Below are 21,210 nucleotides of genomic sequence, written 5' to 3' on the forward strand. Positions count from 1 at the left end.
CCCCGTCACGGGGATTCGAATCGCTGACCTTCCAGTTGGCAAGCCCTAGGCTCTGTGGTGTAACCCACAATGCCACCCGTGCCCTTGACAAAGTAATAATTATAAATAAATAAGAATAATAATGTGCACCCCACCCCCGAGACCATTCCATTGTAACTATCCAACTTCCCAAAATTTCAACACCTCTCGCGATGGTCTAAGTGGCTTAGTCATGCTGGCCACGTGACCCGGAAGCTGTCTGCGGACTAACGCCGGCTCCCTCGGCCTATAGAGCGAGATGAGTGCACAACCCCAGAGTCGTCCGCGACTGGACCTAATGGTCAGGGGTACCTTTGCCTATTACTTTGTCAAAATAAAAGTAATAATACTTTTTTTTAAAATAATAATAAAAAAGAGCGCTTCCTCCACATTCCCAAAGCCCACCCAGCTTTGGGAAGAGGCAGCACAGCTCCAGCATTCTGTGAGAGATCCGGTACTTATTTCCCAAAGCTCCGGAAGCTTCTACCTGGCTTCGAGAGGGAGACGCAATGCTCACATGCATGATGTCAGGACATTGCCCCCCCCCCTCTCAAGCTGCTGCCTCCGGCCCTAACTGTTCCCCTATGGGGGAAAAAATCACTGCACTCTACTGATGCTCACCCCTGGTGGCCTGTTTGAACAGTGCCCCCCCCTTTCTTCTTTTCCACAACACCCTTAATTATTCCAGCATGTGTGTACACACTGCGACTGAGCAAATTATACAGATGGGTGGAAAGTACTTCTTCGGTAATTTATGAGTCATGTTTTGCCTAATTCTTCTGCTGAATGTAGGTTAGCGGGTCACCGCAAAGAATTCTCAGAAATGAATTTCCCCAAATATCCGGAGTTCTTAAAAAACACAACCCAACCCAAACAAAAGCAGTCAGCCACACCATCCTTGCCCTGCTTTGGACTGGAACGGTTTCACTGCTTGTATAGCTGTCGTTGTTTTGCTTGCTTTTATAACTGGATAGTGTAATGTTGAAAACTGACCTCCGGTGAAGGGCTGGTAGGAAATCTTAAAAATAAATGCATCATTTAATACTAACAGAAAATATATACATATACATATACATACATATATATATAGTCACACACACACACACACTGCTTTTTTCGGTGGGGATGCAGGGGTTTGCATATTATCCCTAAACATTTTGTAAATCTAAGTTTGGCCTCATCGAGGGGCAGTATTTCAACATGAGTAGGAAAATGAGAGTACCCTTAAACATTTTTTTAATAGAAAAAAAAGCACTGTGTGTGTGCCTGTGTGTGTGTGTGTGTGTGTGTACACACACACACACATGTTTGTGCAATGGTATTCTGTCAGGGAGTGTCAGAATTTTCAGTCTGCCTATGTTTTTGCATAATTGAATGCAAGTTTGTGTAAAATTTTATTTATGCTATCTGATGTTAACCTTGACACAGATCTGATTTTCCCTTTGCTTGCCAAGCTTTTGCTCTGTGATGGTTGGATGCATAGATGCAAATAAACACATCTGAATCTTATGGAGGAACTGAGGCAGGACCTATCATTTGGCCAATTAAAGCAGCTGCTTCAGGCAGCTGTTTTGGGGTTGTTGTTTTTTTTGCAATGGGGGTTGTCATGAAAGGGCATCAAACAGTCAAGTCCAGAAAAAGTACTGACTGTTCATTGTCCACCTCTTTCAAGAGAAAGGCTGTGCTTTTATTCCCATGAAGCCTAGGAGCTTTAAGCAGGTTTGCAGCCAAAAATCTTGATCTTCTGAGAGAAGGCAAAATCGTGGATTACCCAAGGAACAGATCAGATCAAAGGAATTGCTCTAGTTGTTCCCTTCAGATCAAATAACAATTATAGATGTTTGACTTGCAAGTTTGACTTGCAAGGCTGTATTATTTAGGAGACCCAAAGAAACCAGCCCACCCTCACCCTGAGTTGGTGCCCTTGTGCATTAAGAACTTTGACAGGTGAGCAGGGCAACACAGCTGTCAATTATCTGATGTCATAGGGACAGAAAAGTTTCTGGACCAACATTTTCTCCCCACTGTCTTGAACCCAACAAAACCAGTAGTTTTCTGGACATCTAACTATAGTTTGAATCCTGGTTACAGGTTGTTTTGGTCCATAAAGGGGTGGGGAAACTGTGGTTCTCTAATGTTTACTGGACTCCTCACCTCCATCTTCCCTGACCCACAGATATGCCGACAGGGGCTGATGGAAGCTGGAATAACAATATTTGGAGGGTCACAGGTTTCCCATGTCTTTCCCACACCAAATAATTCTACTTTCTTTTTAAAGGATTGGACTTTCAGAGTGCCCTTCTCTGCCACTGATAATGTCTGAACATATGCTTGTCATTTACAGATAGGTAGCCGTGTTGGTCTGCCATAGTCAAAACAAAAAATTCCTTCCAGTAGCACCTTAAAGACCAACTAAGTTAGTTCTAGGTATGAGCTTTCGTGTGCATGCACACTTCTTCAGATACCATGGACTTCCATTTCATGCGGCTCAATGTGGTGCCTTCCATAGTTCCAGTTACAGATAGGTAGCCGTGTTGGTCTGCCATAGTCAAAACAAAAAATTCCTTCCAGTAGCACCTTAAAGACCAACTAAGTTAGTTCTAGGTATGAGCTTTCGTGTGCATGCACACTTCTTCAGATACACTGAGTATCTGAAGAAGTGTGTATCTGAAGAAGTGTATCTGAAGAAGTGTGCATGCACACGAAAGCTCATACCTAGAACTACCTGTAACTTAGTTGGTCTTTAAGGTGCTACTGGAAGGAATTTTTTGTTTTGACCAACTAAGTTAGTTCTAGGTATGAGCTATCGTGTGCTTGTCATTGTCATACATAATAACTTTGTAAGAAGAGTGCTTTTTATTCCTTAGACACACAGTTTAAACTAACGGCTTCCCCCCCCCCCCCATTTTTCCTCCTCCAGGGGTTTCTTTGCAGAACACAAGCTTCTAGTAAGTATAACCTTTTCATTGTTCTAGAAATTAAAGTATTCAAATACCTAAGTGGACTTCAAAGCTACTTCAGAGCTTGCTCCTTGAAATTGCCTGCTCAGCTATAGACATCACCAGTGATTCTCAACGGCTGGCTTGCCAAAATACAGTTGTACCTCGGGTTAAGAACTTAATTCGTTCTGGAGGTCCGTTCTTAACCTGAAACTGTTCTTAACCTGAGGTACCACTTTAGCTAATGGGGCCTCCTGCTGCCGCTGAACCGCCACCACACGATTTCTGTTCTCATCCTGAAGCAAAGTTCTTAACCCGAGGTAGTATTTCTGGGTTAGCGGAGTCTATAACCTGAAGCATGTGTAACCCAAGGTACCACTGTATACAACAACACATGAAAGACTTGAATAGCAGCCTTAAATCTAATATAAAAATGGGGCCTGGTTTTTATACAGAGACACTATTAAGCAAAGGAACACCTCCATGTGGAAACTAAGGCTTCTGCATAAGGTCTCTTAGTTCAGCTGTTAGTGACCGGTGGTGCTGTGGGTTAAACCACAGAGCCTAGGACTTGCCGATCAGAAGGTTGGTGGTTCGAATCCCGCGAGGGGTGAGCCAGAAGCGGCTTAGTCATGCTGGCCACATGACCCGGAAGCTGCATGCCAGCTTCCTCGGCCAGTAAAGCGAGATGAGCGCCGCAACCCCAGACTCGGCCATGACTGGACCTAATGGTCAGGGGTCCCTTTACATTTACCTTTACCTTTACATAGAAATTATCATTCCATCACCACTGAATACTTTCTTAATGTCTAACGTCAGCAGCTTTCAAACTTTCTACCTTCATGGGCTGCTATCCACTTCTGCATATCCCCCCCCCCCCCGTCTATCCCAGGGATCATAAAATCATAGAAGTGTAGAGCTGGAAAGGACGACAGGGGTCACCCAGTCCAATCCCATGCAATGTAGGAATCTTTTGCCCAGTGTGGGACTCAAACCCATTACCTTGAAATTAAGAGGGATGTATGGCCCAGCCTATTTCCAGTCTATGTCCTTTTCACAAGTGCTGAATCACAGGGCCAGTCAAGTCCCAGTTTTGTGTGTGCGAATAAAACAAACACGCAAAATTTGCATGTAAACTGTATGCACTTTGTACATATGGCAAACACATTCTTCCTCTAAAATGCACATTTCAGTTTGTTTTTCAATACCTCTCCCAGTAAAATATGCATATTTTTTTGGTGGGGGGAAACTGCAAAATTTGGAGAAGTGTGTACTCTGATGGATAGCTGTGTTCTGATTTGCATACATAATTCAGAAACCAGCAAATTATATCTGTTTGATTTAAAATGCTCACCAAATGATTTTATCTTCCAGCCTTAGCCTATATCACAGAATCCTCTGTGTCCCAGAGGACTCTTGGAAGAGGCGTATGTTCTAGGAAACCCACTCAATTCATATAGAGAGTTGGTTAGACATGTTGGGTCTAATCATCTCAGGAATCATATTGCACGCTCTAGAACATACCCAACTCTTCTGTGCCACTGAGCTTGTTGTATTATTTAAATCATTTAGGAATCGCTTCCCCTAAACATCCCGAAGTGATTAAACCATAAAAACATCAAGAATAAGAACATCTCCAAAACAGTTTCAAGTCCAATACAGATACAGATCAAGCCAGAATATCAGGGACAGACTCCTGCTTGTTCATCTCTCAAGAAAGTTGTGATAGGCAAACTGCCTTTGGGAGAAAGATCTCAGTCATTGCTGATCTTTCTTCTGAAGAATCCCTGATAATCTTCCATACATCCTCAGGATTCCCCAGAACATGCTTATATGAAAATTCCCATAATAACCTTGGAAAAGCCCTAAGCATGACACCTTGTGGCATTCCTCCACAGTGAGTAGCACGCATTTGTAAGAAAATCCACATTCAGTAGTTCTTGTATTGATCTGATGATGGTGATGATTGTATTCTGACTTACTGGTTGCTTAGTACAAAAAATCTCCAAGCAACTTCCGAAAAGGTTAAAAGCCCCCAAATGCCCCAAACCTAATAATAACCCATCAATTAACCCATCAGAAGAAACACCAGCACCAGAAACATTTAATCCAATAGTCCCTCTATCAGAGTCATGTGAAATAAGATCAGTAGATAAGAAATCTTTGTGTCTGTGATAACCAAAATATTCAGACCAAATGGTTTGAAAGGCTATGGTGCCCTCTTGTGTAAATCTGCCATTTAGCCACAGCTTTGCAGGAGTCCTTCCACTTTAGAATTCGAATCCTCAATCCAATAATAATTGCCCAGAAATATTTAATGGGCTTGACAATGGAAGAAGAAACCCCCAACATCACTAAGTGTGCTATTAATTTAGTTACCTCACAAGATAATCAGAGCAGCTCAGGTCCAGTGGGCCAACGGCAAGGAAAATTTGGTCCGTCTGATATTGGACTCCAATTCCCATCATCCCTGAACCTTGGCCAACTCTACTGATGGGAGTTGTAGTTCATCAGACATCTGGCTTCACCACTCTAGGCCCAGTGGAGCCAGTTCTGATCTTATGCAGCAGAAAGGGCAAATATTGAGTTTTTGTCTGCAGAAGAAACCATGAACATCCCTATTCTCTTGAATGCTTCCTAACTGCTTTTCAACCCAACTTGGCTATTGCACTTGCTTTTAAAAACTCTCTCTCTCTCTTTAAAATAATTTTATTGGTCTTCATGTAAATACAAGAACAAGATATGACTTCTGTAACTAGTCCAGTGGTACATTCGTATAAAGTTTCATATGCAGTACACAGTATACAAGGAATATGTTAATTTATGCATTATCAATTCCATACTCTCCAACAGTTCCACGGTGAAAATAGGGACGTCCCATCCCCTAAGGATAATTTTACTATTTATACCCTACACATCTTACCGGGTTGCCCCAGCCACTCTGGGCAGCTTCCAACATATATAAAAACATAATAAAACATTAAGTATCCTCTCCACAAAGATTCTTATGTTGAGGGTGGAATAAAAGTATCTTCTGCCTCATTTATAAAGGAAAAGAATGGAAGCCAAGTCTCGTCAAAAGTGTCTTGGAAGTGCCTTTAATTACCCTTCTGTGGTGAGGAAGGCGTTCCCATAGAGCCACATTCCAAATATTATTTACCCTGATTTCAATGGGGATTTCTTTAGGTTGTTTCCAGTATCGGGCTATAGTTAATCAGGCTGCTGATAATATGAGCCTGTCTCCACAGCCTTTCCAGAATACGGAAGAAATTGTAGTGTTTATTTTGGCTAGACATGATGGAGTCCAGGGGCAGAGAATAAGCACTCACCCTTTACATTGTGGGTGCCCTTTGAGGGATCGCGTGTGGTGCTACAGTTCCCAGGGAGCTTAATGGCAAACAGGGGCTGGCCTGCCTCTCAGTGTTATTATTTGGAGGTTCACACCCAGCCTCAGTAATCAAGTTTCTTGCTGGGAAGTGGGGCCAGTCCCATTTATAAATAGGGGGTGGAGCCGACAATAGCCAGGCAGTCAGTTCTGGAGATTCACCCTCCCTTAGTTTAATGTTTCCTTGTTTGCAGGTTAACTTTTATTCCTGTTTAGCGGGCGCTGCTGCGGTCTTTGACTGCTTGCTGTTGAAGGACTGGGAATAATTTTTCTTGCATTGGCAGGTTTTGTCTTCCCAGTAGCAATTTGCCACAACTTTGGCGGTTATGGCCTTGGGTGGAATCCTTTTCTTCCCTATAATGGGGGGGGGGGTTTGAAGTGGTGACTCACCCCCCTGTGACAGTGATTCCTGGGTCCCCCTTTAAAGGGGTTATATAATGGGCGTCATTGGCCATACACTGAAAAGTTGTCCGTGAACTACCCTGCGTGTGGGGATATGGGCTTACGTCTCACATTGCACCCCCTTATCCCATTTACCCTGATACACCCCAGTTCCCCTGGCTGGGGGCCTGGGGGGGATACATGCCCAAGTCCTAAGCCAAGGTCTTTCTACATTCGGAAGTTTAATAAAGTTATGGCCTAATTTTAATTCCATATAACGTTGTCAGAGTATTTATTCCTTCCTTATGATCCCTGGGGCCTGGGGCTGTCGTGGCCTGGTCACGCAAAGATAATTTTAAGAGAAGCCTCCTGCCAACGAGCAGAGATTGTTCGTAGGGGCAACGCTTTAAAAAAACATTTTCATGCACCTTTTAAATATATGGGTCTACCCACAGGTGGTATTCTTAGCAGCTTCTGCCACCCTGCTCCTGCCTCTCTGTCTCCTACCACCCTGAGAAGCATGAAGCTGTGGACCGCCATGAAGTGTGGAGGACAAAGGCAATGCTCTCTTCTCTTGAGTGTTAAGGCGACACTACATCTTGAGGGTAAGTAGGATTCAATGTGGAATCTCTGCAACAAACAGGTCGGGCGCCATGGCAGGATGGCAACTCTGGATCCGGCAGTTGTGCCAGAGGCAATGGGTTTTCCTGGGCTTTGGTAAACCCTTTTGTCAGGGACCATGCTGAGGAAGGCTACACTGAGGAAGAATGGTGGGAGCCACCCCTTCCCCCTGACCCTGAATCTTCCCAGGAGCAGGAGGACAGTATAGATTTGTATAGATTTGGAATATTAGTATAGATTTGGAACAGTGGTTCGCAGAGGGGCATAGTTCAGAAGGCAGAAGCTGGGGAATACTGGATGGGGAGCAGCTAGCAGAAGAAACACTAGAAGAGAGAGTTAACAGATTCATTCCTCCGCTCAGCCCAAGGTCAAGAAGAGCTCGGAAAATCTCAGAAATAGGGCCGGATTTAGGTTTGATGAGGCCCTAAGCTACTGAAGGTAATGGGGCCCTTTATATGTCCAGCTGTCCTTTGTCAACAACAAATTGCTGCTGTTTTTTGTGTTGAATATATAGTGGTAGCTCAGGTTAAGAGCTTAATTCGTTCTGGAGGTCCATTCTTAAGCTGAAACTGTTCATAACCTCAGGTACCACTTTAGCTAATGGGGCCTCCCGCTGCCACCGCGCAATTTCTGTTCTTATCCTGAAGCAAAGTTCTTAACCCGAGGTTCTACTTCCGGGTTAGTGGAGTCTGTAACCTGAAGCATCTGTAACCCGAGGTACCACTGTATGCTATATGGTAATTTATGGACCTAATAGGTATCTAAAGCCATTTGCACATAACAAATAGGAGCCTACACAACACAAACACTGTTGCTGTTGCTGTATGTAGGTTTTATTTTATTTGTTTTTTATCTTATATTTTGGAAATGTACACCCAGTTTTTTCCCTTTAATTTTTTGGGGGCCCCCAAGAGAGTGAGACCCTAAGCTATAGCTTGTTTAGCTTATACGTAAATCTGGCACTGCACAGAAAGTAACCACAGAAGAAATTACTGGCCTTATTCAATCTCTTAAATCAGGGAAAGCCCCGGGTGCTGACAATATCCCACCAGAAATTCTTAAGGCAAATGTTGAATGGTGGGCCCCTGTGCTATCCGCCTTGTTCACTAGTATAAATCAAGCGGCTATTATCCCCGAGGCCATCATCATTCCAATATTCAAGAAAGGAAGCAGAACTGAGCCAGCTAACTATAGACCAATCAGTCTATTAAGTATTATTATTAGTAAGTCTATTAAGTATTATAATTAGTATTATTATTAGTAATTATTAAGTAGTATTATTATTAGTAAACTGTAGTATTATTAGTAAACTGTAGTATTATTAGTAAACTGTACGCTGCTCATTTATGTGATAAATTAGTGGAGTGGATGGAAAGAGAGCATATTCTATCAGAAGCTCAAGCTGGTTTTAGAGCAAAGCGTTCAACTATAGACCAGGCCCTTATCCTTCAACACCTGGCAGACAAATACTCTAGAAGATGTAGTGTAGTGATGTAGATTAATAGGGATGGAAGAGGGTGCGGTCCTTCATTGGGAGCACCACCATTCTGGTAAGATGTTGAGATGACTGGCAGAATCCGAGACCAGGGAGAAGAACGGGTGGAGGAGGACTGGAAGAAATTTAAGGATTATCTACAAAAATACTGTAAATTGTATGAATGTTAAGAAAGATGTAAGATTTGCAATAAGATGGTTCCAACAAATTAGTAACAAGGAACATAAATTTGAATGTGATTGAAAGAAAAGACAAATTTTGGATGAACAATATTTTAGAATTAGGAGTGATTTAAACTCTAAGATCTGAGACTCAATATAGGATAATTACATGATATAAACTGAATTTAGCGAATAATTTGCTAGAAAAATCTATGTGTTTAGAAAGCAGGAACCAGAGATGTGAGGAGGTCCAAAGATGAGAATGAAACGTGGTGAATGAGAAAGATCATGTTGTTATGTATGTGGATTTTTGTTTTATAAATCTAATAAATATTATTATAAACATTCTGGTAAGATGTTTTCTTTTGTCCTTCGCTGTGTTTATTAAAGAAACTAACTGGTAATGGGATGCGGGTGGCACTGTGGGTTAAACCACAGAGCCTAGGAGTTGCCGATCAGAAGGTCGGTGGTTCGAATCCCCTCGATGGGGTGAGCTCCCGTTGTTTGGTCCCAGCTCCTGCCAACCTACCAGTTCAAAAGCACATCAGTGCAAGTAGATAAATAGGTACCGCTCTGGTGGGAAGGTAAATGGTGTTTTTGTGTGCTGCTCTGGTTTGCCAGAAGCAGCTTAGTCATGCTGGCCACATGACCCGGAAGCTGTCTGCGGACAAACACCGGCTCTCTTGGCCTATAGAGCAAAATGAGCGCCCAACCCCAGAGTTGTCCGTGACTAGACCTAACGGTCTGGGGGTACCTTTACCTTCTTAGTCAATAATAACAATCTCCTTGGCTCAGGGGTCACATAATGATGCTTACCGATGAAACATAGAGTTAAAGCTGTAGCAATTGCTTTATTTTCCAAATAAACACACAAGTTATAACCGATCAGTGGTCAAGTCCATCAACACTGCATCTTTCTGTTTGTTTGCTTAAAGAAGATATATTTCCAGGGTGGTGCTGAGTAATTTTTTTTTGCCTGAAAAGGGGGCTGTAGGCCAAATCAGTTTGAGAAGAGAGCAGGACTTACAAGTATTTCTAAATTTCTTTTTAGAAAATATCCGTGGCATTGAAATTTGCTATCTCTCAATGGAAACACAGAACTCTCAGTGTGTGAGAGTGAAGATATTGAAGGACATAAATGTAAAGTCTGCTGTAAGGAAGGTAAATGCTTCATTACACTGTTGTCAAATCTTTGCCGTTTTGAGATTTTAAGAACAAGCTATTAAATGCAGGGCTGTGTATATGTATCATATATTTAAAGCACATTACTTCCCCCATGGAATCCTGGGAGCCATAGTTTACCCTCACAGATCTAAAGTTCCCAGCACCCTCAACAAAGCACAGTCGTATTTTGGAAGTCGAACTGAATCCGTTCTGGAAGTCCTTTTGACTTCCAAAATGTTCGGAAACCAAAGCGCGGCTTCCAATTGGCTACAGGAGCGTCCTGCAGCCAATCAGAAACTGCAGAAGCCATGCTGGATGTTTGGCTTCCAAAAATCTTTCGAGAACTGGAACACTCGCTTCCAGGGTTTCAATTGTTCCGGAGCCAATTTTTTTTCAGGAGCCAAGTCATTCGGGATCCAAGGTACAGCTGTACAGTTCCCAGAATTATTTTGCAAAAGTGATGTGCGTTGAATTGATATTGTGTACACAGCTGAGACAGCAGAAGCTTATACTTAACAATGTCCCCCTGCCCCCATTAATATAAACCAGAAAACAAGTGGTTTTGGAACGTAGGATGTTGAGGAGAACTGGGGATGAATGTTTGCCCAGGAACTTATTTCTGACCTACAGTGCTGTTGGGGCACCCCAGGCCATTCCCACTTCTTGGCTCCTTGCCTTAGTAATAGTTGAACCAGGGAAGAGCTGCAGGCACCGAGTGAGACTGAAGCTATTTGAACAGGATCTGCAGCTCTGATAAAAGAGGAGCAAGCTTTTGATTGTAATTGCTACCACATTTGCAGACTGGTTCGTGTCTGTCTGAAGAAGACACTGTGGTTTATGTTTGCATTGACATCATGAAAGCACCATAATGGCCGTATGTGTGTTGTGTGGGCTTAGGGTATTTCATGTCATTGTTCCCAGATGCCTATATATATATAAATCTCCCCACAGTTAATGAAAAACTAATGATGCCTTATGCTGTTCGCTTCGCATGTCTGCTGGTCTTCACGAAAACTCTTTATTTCAAAATCGTCAGTTCTAACATACCCCCTCACTTTATTGAGTCATTTCCAGACTGTTAGGTTTTTTTGGGGGGGGGATGGCTGTGGGGTGATTCAATGGGCAAAATTCAAATCAAAGTGGATTTGACTTCTTGCACAGCAAACCTGCTCCCAAGTTGCCCTTTTACTTTTTGGGGTACAAAAAGTGATGGGGAAATGCACTGAAAAGTGTGGGATTACTTGACGAGATGCTGTATAACCTCCCCACAAATCAATCAGAATGAATAATCAATAGATAGTGGCTATCACAAAATTTGTGTGAAAAGATGCTCTATAAAGATGTCATCTGAAAGGAACCTTGAAATTCTGATCTCTCATTCATTCATTCATTCTGTTAGATATCATCCCTTCCTTCCAAAGGAGCCGAGGGTGTCGCACACCAGATGGTTAAAACAGTACAATTTAAACTAAAATAAACACATATTTTAAACACTTGAAAACGTTTAGAGCACCTAAGAAACGTTTAAGAGCAATCACAGTTGCTAATTTCAAGGTTGCCATGACCAGTATCTATCAACCTGGGTATTTAAATTCTTCCTGAAAGCCAATAAAGGAGGGAGAAAGACATGCACACCAGCAGAGAGGGCATTCCACAAATGGGGAGCTACCACAGAGAAGGCCCCGTCACATATATTTATAGTCAATCTTTTCATGGAAAGTGTTTTATAGCTACATTTCTTTTGCGAACCCTGGACTTAATGCTGGTTTGGGGCTAGAGGTTTGATCGTTGTCCCGATTGAGCAAGGAGATGGAGGAACACCAGAGATACACCAGTGTAGATGCAGCTGGGCAAACGAAATCTCAACCACACCAAGAGGTGCGTCTGAGACCCTTTGAATAATGCTAGATGCATAGTTTGATGCATATGAGAATGTGCATTCGTAGTCAGAACTGCTGCTAACCACAGCGTCTTCCCTGCAAGCAGAGCTGAATCAGGGTCAGTGCTCATATGCATTGATGGAAGTGCACAGTGGGGATTTCTGCTAGGTCTCAATGCATAGGATTGCAGCCTAAATTTCAGAGACCATGAGCTTTAAAACCTGTACAGTATCATTCGCTCCAATATCAACGAGTGATTCACTGCTGATTTCAGCGAATGATTCCTGTTTGTTGTTGTTGTTGTCGTTTAGTCGTTTAGTCGTGTCCGACTCTTCGTGACCCTATGGACCAGAGCACACCAGGCACTTCTGTCTTCCACTGCCTCCCGCAGTTTAGTCAAACTCATGCTGGTAGCTTTGAGAACACTATCCAACCATCTCGTCCTCTGTCATCCCCTTCTTCTTGTGCCCTCCATCTTTCCCAGCATCAGGGTCTTTTCCAGGGAGTCTTCTCTTCTCATGAGGTGGCCAAAGTATTGGAGCCTCAGCTTCAGGATCTGACCTTCCAGTGAGCACTCAGGGCTGATTTCCTTCAGAATGGATAGGTTTGATCTTCTTGCAGTCCATGGGACTCTCAAGAGTCTCCTCCAGCACCATAATTCAAAAGCATCAATTTTTCAGCGATCAGCCTTCTTTATGGTCCAGCTCTCACTTCCATATATCACTACTGGGATTCCTGTTTAACATAATGCAAATCTTTGAGCATGCTGTGATGTATATATACTAGGGTGGTTCATAAAAAAACTTTGTTTTGAAACTGCCTGCTCCAAAGGTCTTGTTTTACTACAATAGGGATTATATAGTTATATCTGAAATTTCATGCATATCCGTTAATATCTTGACCCTCCTCCACGAAAATAGCTGTTTACTTGGCCGTTTCCCTATGTTGTGAAGGCTGAAATTTCAATTCAGGGGGTCAAGATATTAACAGACATGCATGAAATTTCAGATATAGCTATATAATCCCTAGTGTAGTAAGATAAGACCTTTGGAACAGGTATTTTCAAAAAAAAAAAAAGTTTTTTTATGAACCTCCCTAATGCATACATATGAGAGTTCTCCTCAGCTTCCTCCTGTGGAACATCTCAATATAAGATGTTGTTGATGGAAAAGTGCTATGAATGAATGAATGTTTGAAATTGCCGTATTCTCAAGTGATCATTGGATCTGAGCAACTGCCAGGATGCTGTGTTTGCTATAGTTTGCATTTTAGCAATGAGCTTGGAATGTGAGAACCTCAGGAAACATTTCCTTGGTAATTCCTCCTGGCAGCTTGCCAGTATGCCATGCCTCTTGATTATTTAAATCGTGGCGAGAAAATAGAAAATATACCGTGTTCAAAAACAGGTTTGAACACATCAACCCAGTAGACTCAACAAGACCATAATCTAACCTTGTTTTGGAATCTTTCCAACATGATCTGGAAATTGCCTATAATTCCCTTGATTTTTTTGGTTTGTAATCCAAACAGGTGAAAGTGCAGTTTAACTGCTATGAAGTCAGCGCAGGACAACATCTCCATGTGACCATGAGGACAATTCCAAATTACTGCGGAGTTAAAAAGAATCAAGAATATTATGTTGAAGGTAGGAATCCATCTTTGGAAATAAATGATGATCTTACAGGTTGGGAGGGTGTCATGAATGAGAAAACAGAGATGCATGCTGACCAGGAAATTGGCAATTTTTACAAATTAGAACTATAATCCCAACTCTTGTCTGAACTGTAATACCTTCTTTCCTTGACCTTGGCTCAAGATTTACAGTATATAGCTCTAAGTATAAATATACTTACAGTGGTACCTTGGTTCTCAAACTTAATCTGTTCCAGAAATCTGTTCCAAAACTAAAGCGTTCCAAAACCAAGGCGTGCTTTCCCATAGAAAGTAATGCAAAATGGATTAACCCGTTTGAAAACAACCCCTAAAACAGCAATTTAACGTAGATCTTACTATTAAACGAGACCACTGATCCATAAAATGAAAGCAATAAACAATGTACTGCAGTCACACAATCAATCAATCAATTAATCAATCAGTAGCTGAACTGGATTCCACACAATCACAAAAACAAAACAAAAAGAGCTGTAAAAACAAAATCACAAAACCAATAGCAAAAACAGACAGACCTCAGAGTAACACTCAAAACAGAAGTGTGGTACTCAAAATGGAAGCATAGCACTCAAAACGGAGCACATTTGGCTTCCAGGAAAAGTTCACAAACTGGAACACTTACTTCTGGGTTTGCAGTGTTTTGATTCCAAGTCGTTTGAGTACCAAGGCATTTAAGAACCAAGGTACCACTGTATTAATAAATACGAACCAGGTTGGTGAGAATGGTGATATTTAGTTGTGTGTAAAGTAGTGTGTTAAGGGATACGGGTGGCACTGTGGTCTAAACCACAGAGCCTAGGGCTTGCCGATCAGAAGGTCAGCGGTTCGAATCCCCGTGATGGGGTGAGCTCCCGTTGCTCGGTTCTTGCCCCTGCCAACCTAGCAGTTCAAAAGCACGTCAAAGTGCAAGTAGATAAATAGGTACCGCTCTGGCGGGAAGGTAAACGGCGTTTCCGTGCACTGCTCTGGTTTGCTGGAAGTGGCTTAGTCATGCTGGCCACATGACCCAAAAGGTGTACACCGGCTCGCTTGGCCAGGAAAGCGAGGTGAGCGTCACAACTCCAGAGTCGTCCGCGACTGGACCTAACGGTCAGGGGTCCCTTTACCTTTTAAAGTAGTGTTGGGGAAGGAACTCAATTGAGTTCTCATTTGAAGGTGAATTTGCGCTTTCCAGAATAACACACAAACCAAAACACAGCCGCCCTGCAAAAATCTGCACTTTTCCGAATTTTGCATTGCAGTTCTTCAGCCGAGTAATTTGTACAAAACAGCAGGTCCTGGGGCAAAGTGTGCCTACAAATTCATATATGGGTGCAAGTACAGTGGTACCTCAGGTTAAGTACTTAATTTGTTCCGGAGGTCCATTCTTAACCTGAAACTGTTCTTAACCTGAAGCACCACTTTAGCTAATGGGGCCTTCCCCTGCCGCCACGCCGCCTCCACATGATTTCTGTTCTCATCCTGAAGCAAAGTTCTTAACCCGATGTACTATTTCTGGGTTAGTGGAGTCTGTAACCTGAAGTGTATGTAACCCGAGGTACCACTGTATTAGGAAAATTGCATTTCACAGGTGTACTTGTTAGGCAAAACATGCATATTGGGAGAAATTCTCACCGCAGACCCTGACGAGTTTTCATGAGGACTTTTAAATATAAAAATGGTGAACTGATCTGGAAATGTGGAGAACTGAATTGAAGATTAGAAAAAAAATAATCTTAGGAATTAGAAGACACTGAGATTGACAGATTTGTCTACTCCTAGTATAAAGGACCTATAGGGCAGCCCTGCCATGTTAAACCACAAATGCCTAAAATAAACAGTAGCACGAAAGGGCAATTTTCATTGGTATCATAGCTAGGGACTAAATAATTAAACCTCTCCTCCCCGTTCACTATAGTCCTGGTGAAAATCAGCTCAGCTATTTATTTTTTTAACAAATCTTGATGTAGTTTCTAACGATGCATTGAGCATCAAATCTCATTTGACCCTAATCGGCTTCCCAGTAAGACACAATCAGAAAGCAGAACTTATTGTGAAACTCCATTTAGCGTTTCCATCCAAGCCAAGTAACCGATTCACTCATGCATTTCTTTTTAGGAAGTGTGTTCTGCCTGACTTCCCTTATTTACAGCATTTGGTAAATAAAAGAACAGAAAACTCTTTCCAGCTGCTGTATAGTTTGACCTCCAACGCGTAACACTAAAATGCTTAGCGTTTCAGTCAACCATTAGGTTGCTTTTCATTTTGTTGCATGAGAAAAACCCCCCCAAATAAGTTGTAAATAGACTTTTAAGAAGTATCTTTAAAAGTGGGAACAAAATCAAATAAATGTGTGGCCAAAGAGCTTCTATCCCATTATGGGAGACCGTGAAACAAACAATAGTTAGATAGGGTGGAGCTGGGCATGAGACGAGAGGAACTGGATTAGACTAAAGGCCTATCTGGCCCAACATTCTGTTTCCCATAGAATAATATTATTATTTTTTACATTTATTAATTTTATTCAAGGGGTGAAAGGTGGGGTGCATGGTTGTCCCGTCCCCATTTCCCAGGACAACAGCTCTGTGAGGCAAGAAGACAGACGTCTCAGAAAAATAAACGATCTGTTTTGAATTTTGCAGATTGCAGAAACAGTGATGTGGAGGAAAATATTCCAGGCTGTTTTGGTAAGCTGAGGTCCAGGAGGTCTAAATTACATGCACTACATCATGTAGAACACTTCCTTTGTTTCTGAATTCTACTAATCATAGTTTGAAACTAATCTGAAACAGAAATGCATGCTTTGGTAAACTATTATTATTATTATTATTACTATTATTATTATTATTTGATTAGGATGTCCGTACTCTCATTGGAGAAATGTGGGGCTTACTCCTAGGTAAATATGGACAGGAATGTAGCCTTGGTGATGCTAATACTGATTGAAACCAAATGTCAAACCCAAATAGCAATCAAATCAGTCATGGAATTCCGGATCTTATATTGACTCACATCAACAGTAAAATTAAAGCACAAACATTTGTTAATACCATTCTCTCTCTCTCCCCCCCCCCCCACTCCAAGTTTCGGGCATCAGAATCATTTATGATGTGGACAGAGTGAGAAAAACCATTTTAGTGAATATTTCAGAGGCTGTTGAAGGCACAGATTATTACGTTCGCCTTTGCCACCAGTGGTTTCTTTGTGAAGATGTGGGTCCAGTCGCCTTGGTAAGTGTTTGTAGGAAACTGAAAATGGTCCACTTAGCACATGGGTAGGAAAACTAAGGCCTGGGGCCCAGATCTGACCCAATTGCCTTCTAAATCCGGCCCACGGATGGTCCGGGAATCAGCATGTTTTTACATGAGTAGAGCGTGTCCTTTTATTTAAAATGCATCTCTGGGTTATTTGTGGGGCCTGCCTGATGTTTTTGCATGAATAGAATGTGTGCTTTTATTTAAAATGCATCTCTGGGTTATTTGTGGGGTATAGGAATTTGTTCATCCCCCCCCAATATAGTCTGCCCCCCCAAGGTCTGAGGGACAGTGGACCGGCCCACTGCTGAAAAGGTTTGCTGACCCCTGACTTAGCAGAAAGAAATGGAATTTCCTATGTTACTAAAGACATCCAAAGACCTACTATCATTTTGTACCATGTTCCTGATGAAGAGGCCATATTTGGCAGGACGGATGCATGCAATGTTTTGTCGTTTGTTGCTCTCTGTTTTCCTATCCTTTTCTCTTCTTTTTCTTCCACCTTTCTCTTTGCTCTTTTCTTCCCTCAATGCTGCCAGCATCTTGGGACATCTAACAGTGGAGGCTGGTGTGCCTTGAGACTGGTAGGGGGGAAGGCAGAGAAGGCCAACAGGAAGCAGAGCCAGAGCCAATGATTGTTGTTGTTGCTTAGTCAATTAGTCGTGTCCGACTCTTCGTGACCCCATGGACCAGAGCACGCCAGGCACTCCTGTCTTCCACTGCCTCCCGCAGTTTGGTCGAACTCATGCTGTTAGCTTCGAGAACACTGTCCAACCATCTCATCCTCTGTCGTCCCCTTCTCCTTGTGGCCTCAATCTTTCCCAACATCAGGGTCTTTTCCAGGGAGTCTTCTCTTCTCATGAGGTGGCCAAAGTCTTGGAGCTTCAGCTTCACGATCTGTCCTTCCAGTGAGCACTCAGGGCAGATTTCCTTAAGAATGGATAGATTTGATCTTCTTGCAGTCCATGGGACTCTCAAAAATCTCCTCCAGCACCAGAATTCAAAAGCATTATTGGCCCAGGCCTGTGCAATGATTCTCTTGTCAGTAGAGATTCAGCAGGCGCCTTCTGTTTCAAACTTTAAAAGCCTCCTGAAAACTCTTCTATTCCATCAGGCTTATACAGGCCATTAAGAATACCACTTTCCATAACTGTTGATGGTCTCCCATTTTGATTTTTATGTGATTTTATTATATATAAATAGTATTGTAAAATGCTTTTGTATTTTTTCTTAACACAAACATAGCCAGCATTGATAACGTTATTCTCCATAAAAAGAATACATGGGGAATTTTCTGAAAGGTTATTTACTGTGCAGAAATACTTGACTTATTGCAGGGTATTTTACAATTTCAGGTACAAGGGAAGGATTTGATGAAACCGGTCTCTTTACAGTACACTCAGTTGTTGCCTTGTCTATGTATCGAGGTAAGAATTTTCAACATGGTTGGACATATAACCTGGTTAGAAAACGCAGTAGCTAATTGAAGGAACATTATTTCTGAGAGCGGGGCAAAATCCTTGAGCAGGAACACAACCAACTACATGAATGCATTTAGTAAAGGGAGGCTTTGTAGATAAGAATTTATTCAAAAATAGATTTTGAACTATCTGGTTATTTGAACTAATGGATCTTCCTGTTTGGATTGCAGGCATGGCCAGCGATCCCCGACGCACAGAGAACCCAGTTGTGCCCATTTAAAAATGGCAAGTAAAATATGGTTTTTTTGCTCGTTTGAATGGACGCTATGCTGTCAAAGAAATGATTGTTAAGGGGAAGGTGAAATCACAGGTAGCATGATAGTAGGCTATCCGATCTGTTTTTCGTCTAAATTTTCCACAGATGTGTATCCAGATTTCTGAATTTTACCTAAAATACTTGTCCAGCATATCAAAAGTCCTTTAAAAATGACAATAACAGATCATAGTCCTGTGTTTGCACTCTCATGGTAGATAGCAACCAGTGCCAGATTTACGTATAAGCTGAACAAGCTACAGCTTAGGGCCCCACTCTCTTGGGGGCCCCCAAAAAATTAAAGAAACAACAACAACTACATGTACATTTCCAAAATATAAGATAAAAACAAATAAAATAAAACCTACATACAGCAACAGTGTTTTGTGTTCTGTAGGCTCCTATGATGTAAGTAATGGGCCCCGCCTGCTAGCCTGCTCCCTAAAATATCACTGGTTTGCTCCTTTCTATATATAGGGTTGTATTTCACTATTAATGTCCTTATTAATTGTATTTCAGTTCAACAATTACTTTGATAAAATACATCTTTGTTATGTGCAAATGGCTTTAGATACCTATTAGGTCCATAAATTACCATATAGCATATATTCAACACAAAAAACAGTGACAATTTGTTGTTGACAAAGGACAGCTGGGCATATAAAGGGCTCCATTACCTTCAGTAGCTTAGGGCCTCATCAAACCTAAATCTGGCGCTGATAGCAACAGAGCCACATCTCACTCCCAGCCAACAAAATGGTAGGTGCTTATAGCTAACTACCATTGGGGAGGAGTTGAGTTCAGCATCCCAGACACTTGAGCTATATAATGTGCTTTTACGCAGCCTTCATTTCCCTCTTGTGTTGCTTTTAGATACCAAGGCCCTGTGGGACAACGTTATTTATAATCCCAACACAAAAACGCTGGAATGGGAAGCAGCCTGCCCTGTCCACGTTACTGTTAGCCTTTGTCAGCTCATGAAGACTAATGATCAGTGCGTTGATCTAGAGAACACGGCAAATATCGCTGCAGAGAAAGTAAGCACCAAAGAGCAAATATATGCACAGGGTCTAGTATTTCTGCATGTAGTCATTGAGTGGGAGGGCAAACTTGGTTTCACTTGAAGACAAACTGTGAAACAGTAATTGGCCAAAATGCGTTGGTCTCCTTTGAAAACAAATTTCTTTATTCTTTTCCCACAAAACAGAATTTTTTATTGCTAATTTTAATAATATATTATTTCATTCTGAAATAGGCATTCTGAATGCGTTTGAATACAAGATATGTGACTGGATGTGCATTTTGGTACATATTTTTTATTTAATTTTTTAAAAAAATTAACATTCCAAATTATTACAAATCAAACCAAATTACTTTAATTTAATACAATTTCTTAAAATCAGGTTTCCTGCCCCTGTTGCAAATGTATGTAGCTGTATCATCTCTTATTTAATGTCCAATTGTCATCCTTCACTTGTTAGTCCGTTCTCGCAGCTGACAACATTTTTTTCCACCTTACAAACAGCACCTCTGCTACATTTTATACTTATAATATCCATTTCATGTGTGTAGTTCTTCATATACATTGTTCTAGACCTGGTGTGCTGGGAGAGTTAATCTTTAATTGTTCAGTTCTTTGCAACGTTTATCTTTGGTAAAGATAAACCCACTCTGAGACCCCACAGCTAATTCTCCCCTGGCCTCCTCGCTGGCCCAAGTAGGACCAATTCAGCCAGCTAGCCATGGGGAATATCTAATTGATTTTTGAATTTTGAATTTTATTGTCATTCATGTTTTTATACTGTATTTCGTGCTGTTTTTATAATTAAGTTTTTTAAAGTGTTTTAAATTTGTTGTTAGCTGCCCTGAGCCCGGTTTTTGAACCGGGAAGGGCGAGGTATAAATAAAATTATTATTATTATTATTATTGGTACATTTTTTTAAAGCGGAGGACATTACTGCAAAATGTTAAGAGACTGGGGAAAAATTGAAGGATCAATCTGTTTGAACATTCCTACCCTTGTGTCCATAAGCTATATGCAGATATACATCAGTTTGAATGCGCCTAGGATGTGTTCAAGGAGGTGGGGGGTGAACAAAGGGGGTGTACTCCATGCATTCACTAAAAATGCCACCCACACGAGGCTTTGATGTACACCAAGTCAACTTTTAGCTGTCAGTTAGTAAGTCAAGTTTACACCAAGTCAGGCTTAGCTTTCAGTTCAGTAAGGAATATCTTTGCAATGCTTATAAATCAATAATCTTTCCAATGCATCTAAAATCTAGCTATGCCAATGCCTGTTTTTCTCAGACGATGCCAATAACTCTCTGATCACTCTGTTTTCAATCAGGTAAAATATTCTCGAGTTGATGCACAGCCAAACCTTTGCATGAAGGTATATTTTTTCCTTTGTACATTATTTCCTTTGCTCTACTTTTAAGAGAAAGCTTGTAGCTGGGTCCTGTGGAAAAGCTACGCTGTCCCCTCTGGAGAGCCAGTGTGGTGTAGCGGATAAGAGCGGTGGACT

General features: G+C 41.7%; 1 protein-coding gene across 1 annotated transcript in view; it reads left to right on the forward strand.

The window, feature by feature from the left end:
• IL17REL (interleukin 17 receptor E like) overlaps positions 1-21,210 on the forward strand; it is a 50,317-nt gene that overhangs the window by 15,541 nt on the left and 13,566 nt on the right. The window contains exons 2-11 of the mRNA XM_081879448.1: positions 2,939-2,966; positions 7,179-7,328; positions 10,052-10,161; positions 13,575-13,689; positions 16,337-16,381; positions 16,779-16,924; positions 18,304-18,375; positions 18,600-18,654; positions 19,556-19,719; positions 21,034-21,110. Coding sequence (XP_081735574.1) covers positions 2,939-2,966; positions 7,179-7,328; positions 10,052-10,161; positions 13,575-13,689; positions 16,337-16,381; positions 16,779-16,924; positions 18,304-18,375; positions 18,600-18,654; positions 19,556-19,719; positions 21,034-21,110 — 962 coding nt within the window. The remainder of the gene's footprint in view (positions 1-2,938; positions 2,967-7,178; positions 7,329-10,051; positions 10,162-13,574; positions 13,690-16,336; positions 16,382-16,778; positions 16,925-18,303; positions 18,376-18,599; positions 18,655-19,555; positions 19,720-21,033; positions 21,111-21,210) is intronic.

This window comes from Podarcis erhardii (assembly GCF_964252035.2).
Source record: "Podarcis erhardii genome assembly, chromosome: 10".
NCBI classification, from domain to species: Eukaryota; Metazoa; Chordata; class Lepidosauria; order Squamata; family Lacertidae; genus Podarcis; species Podarcis erhardii.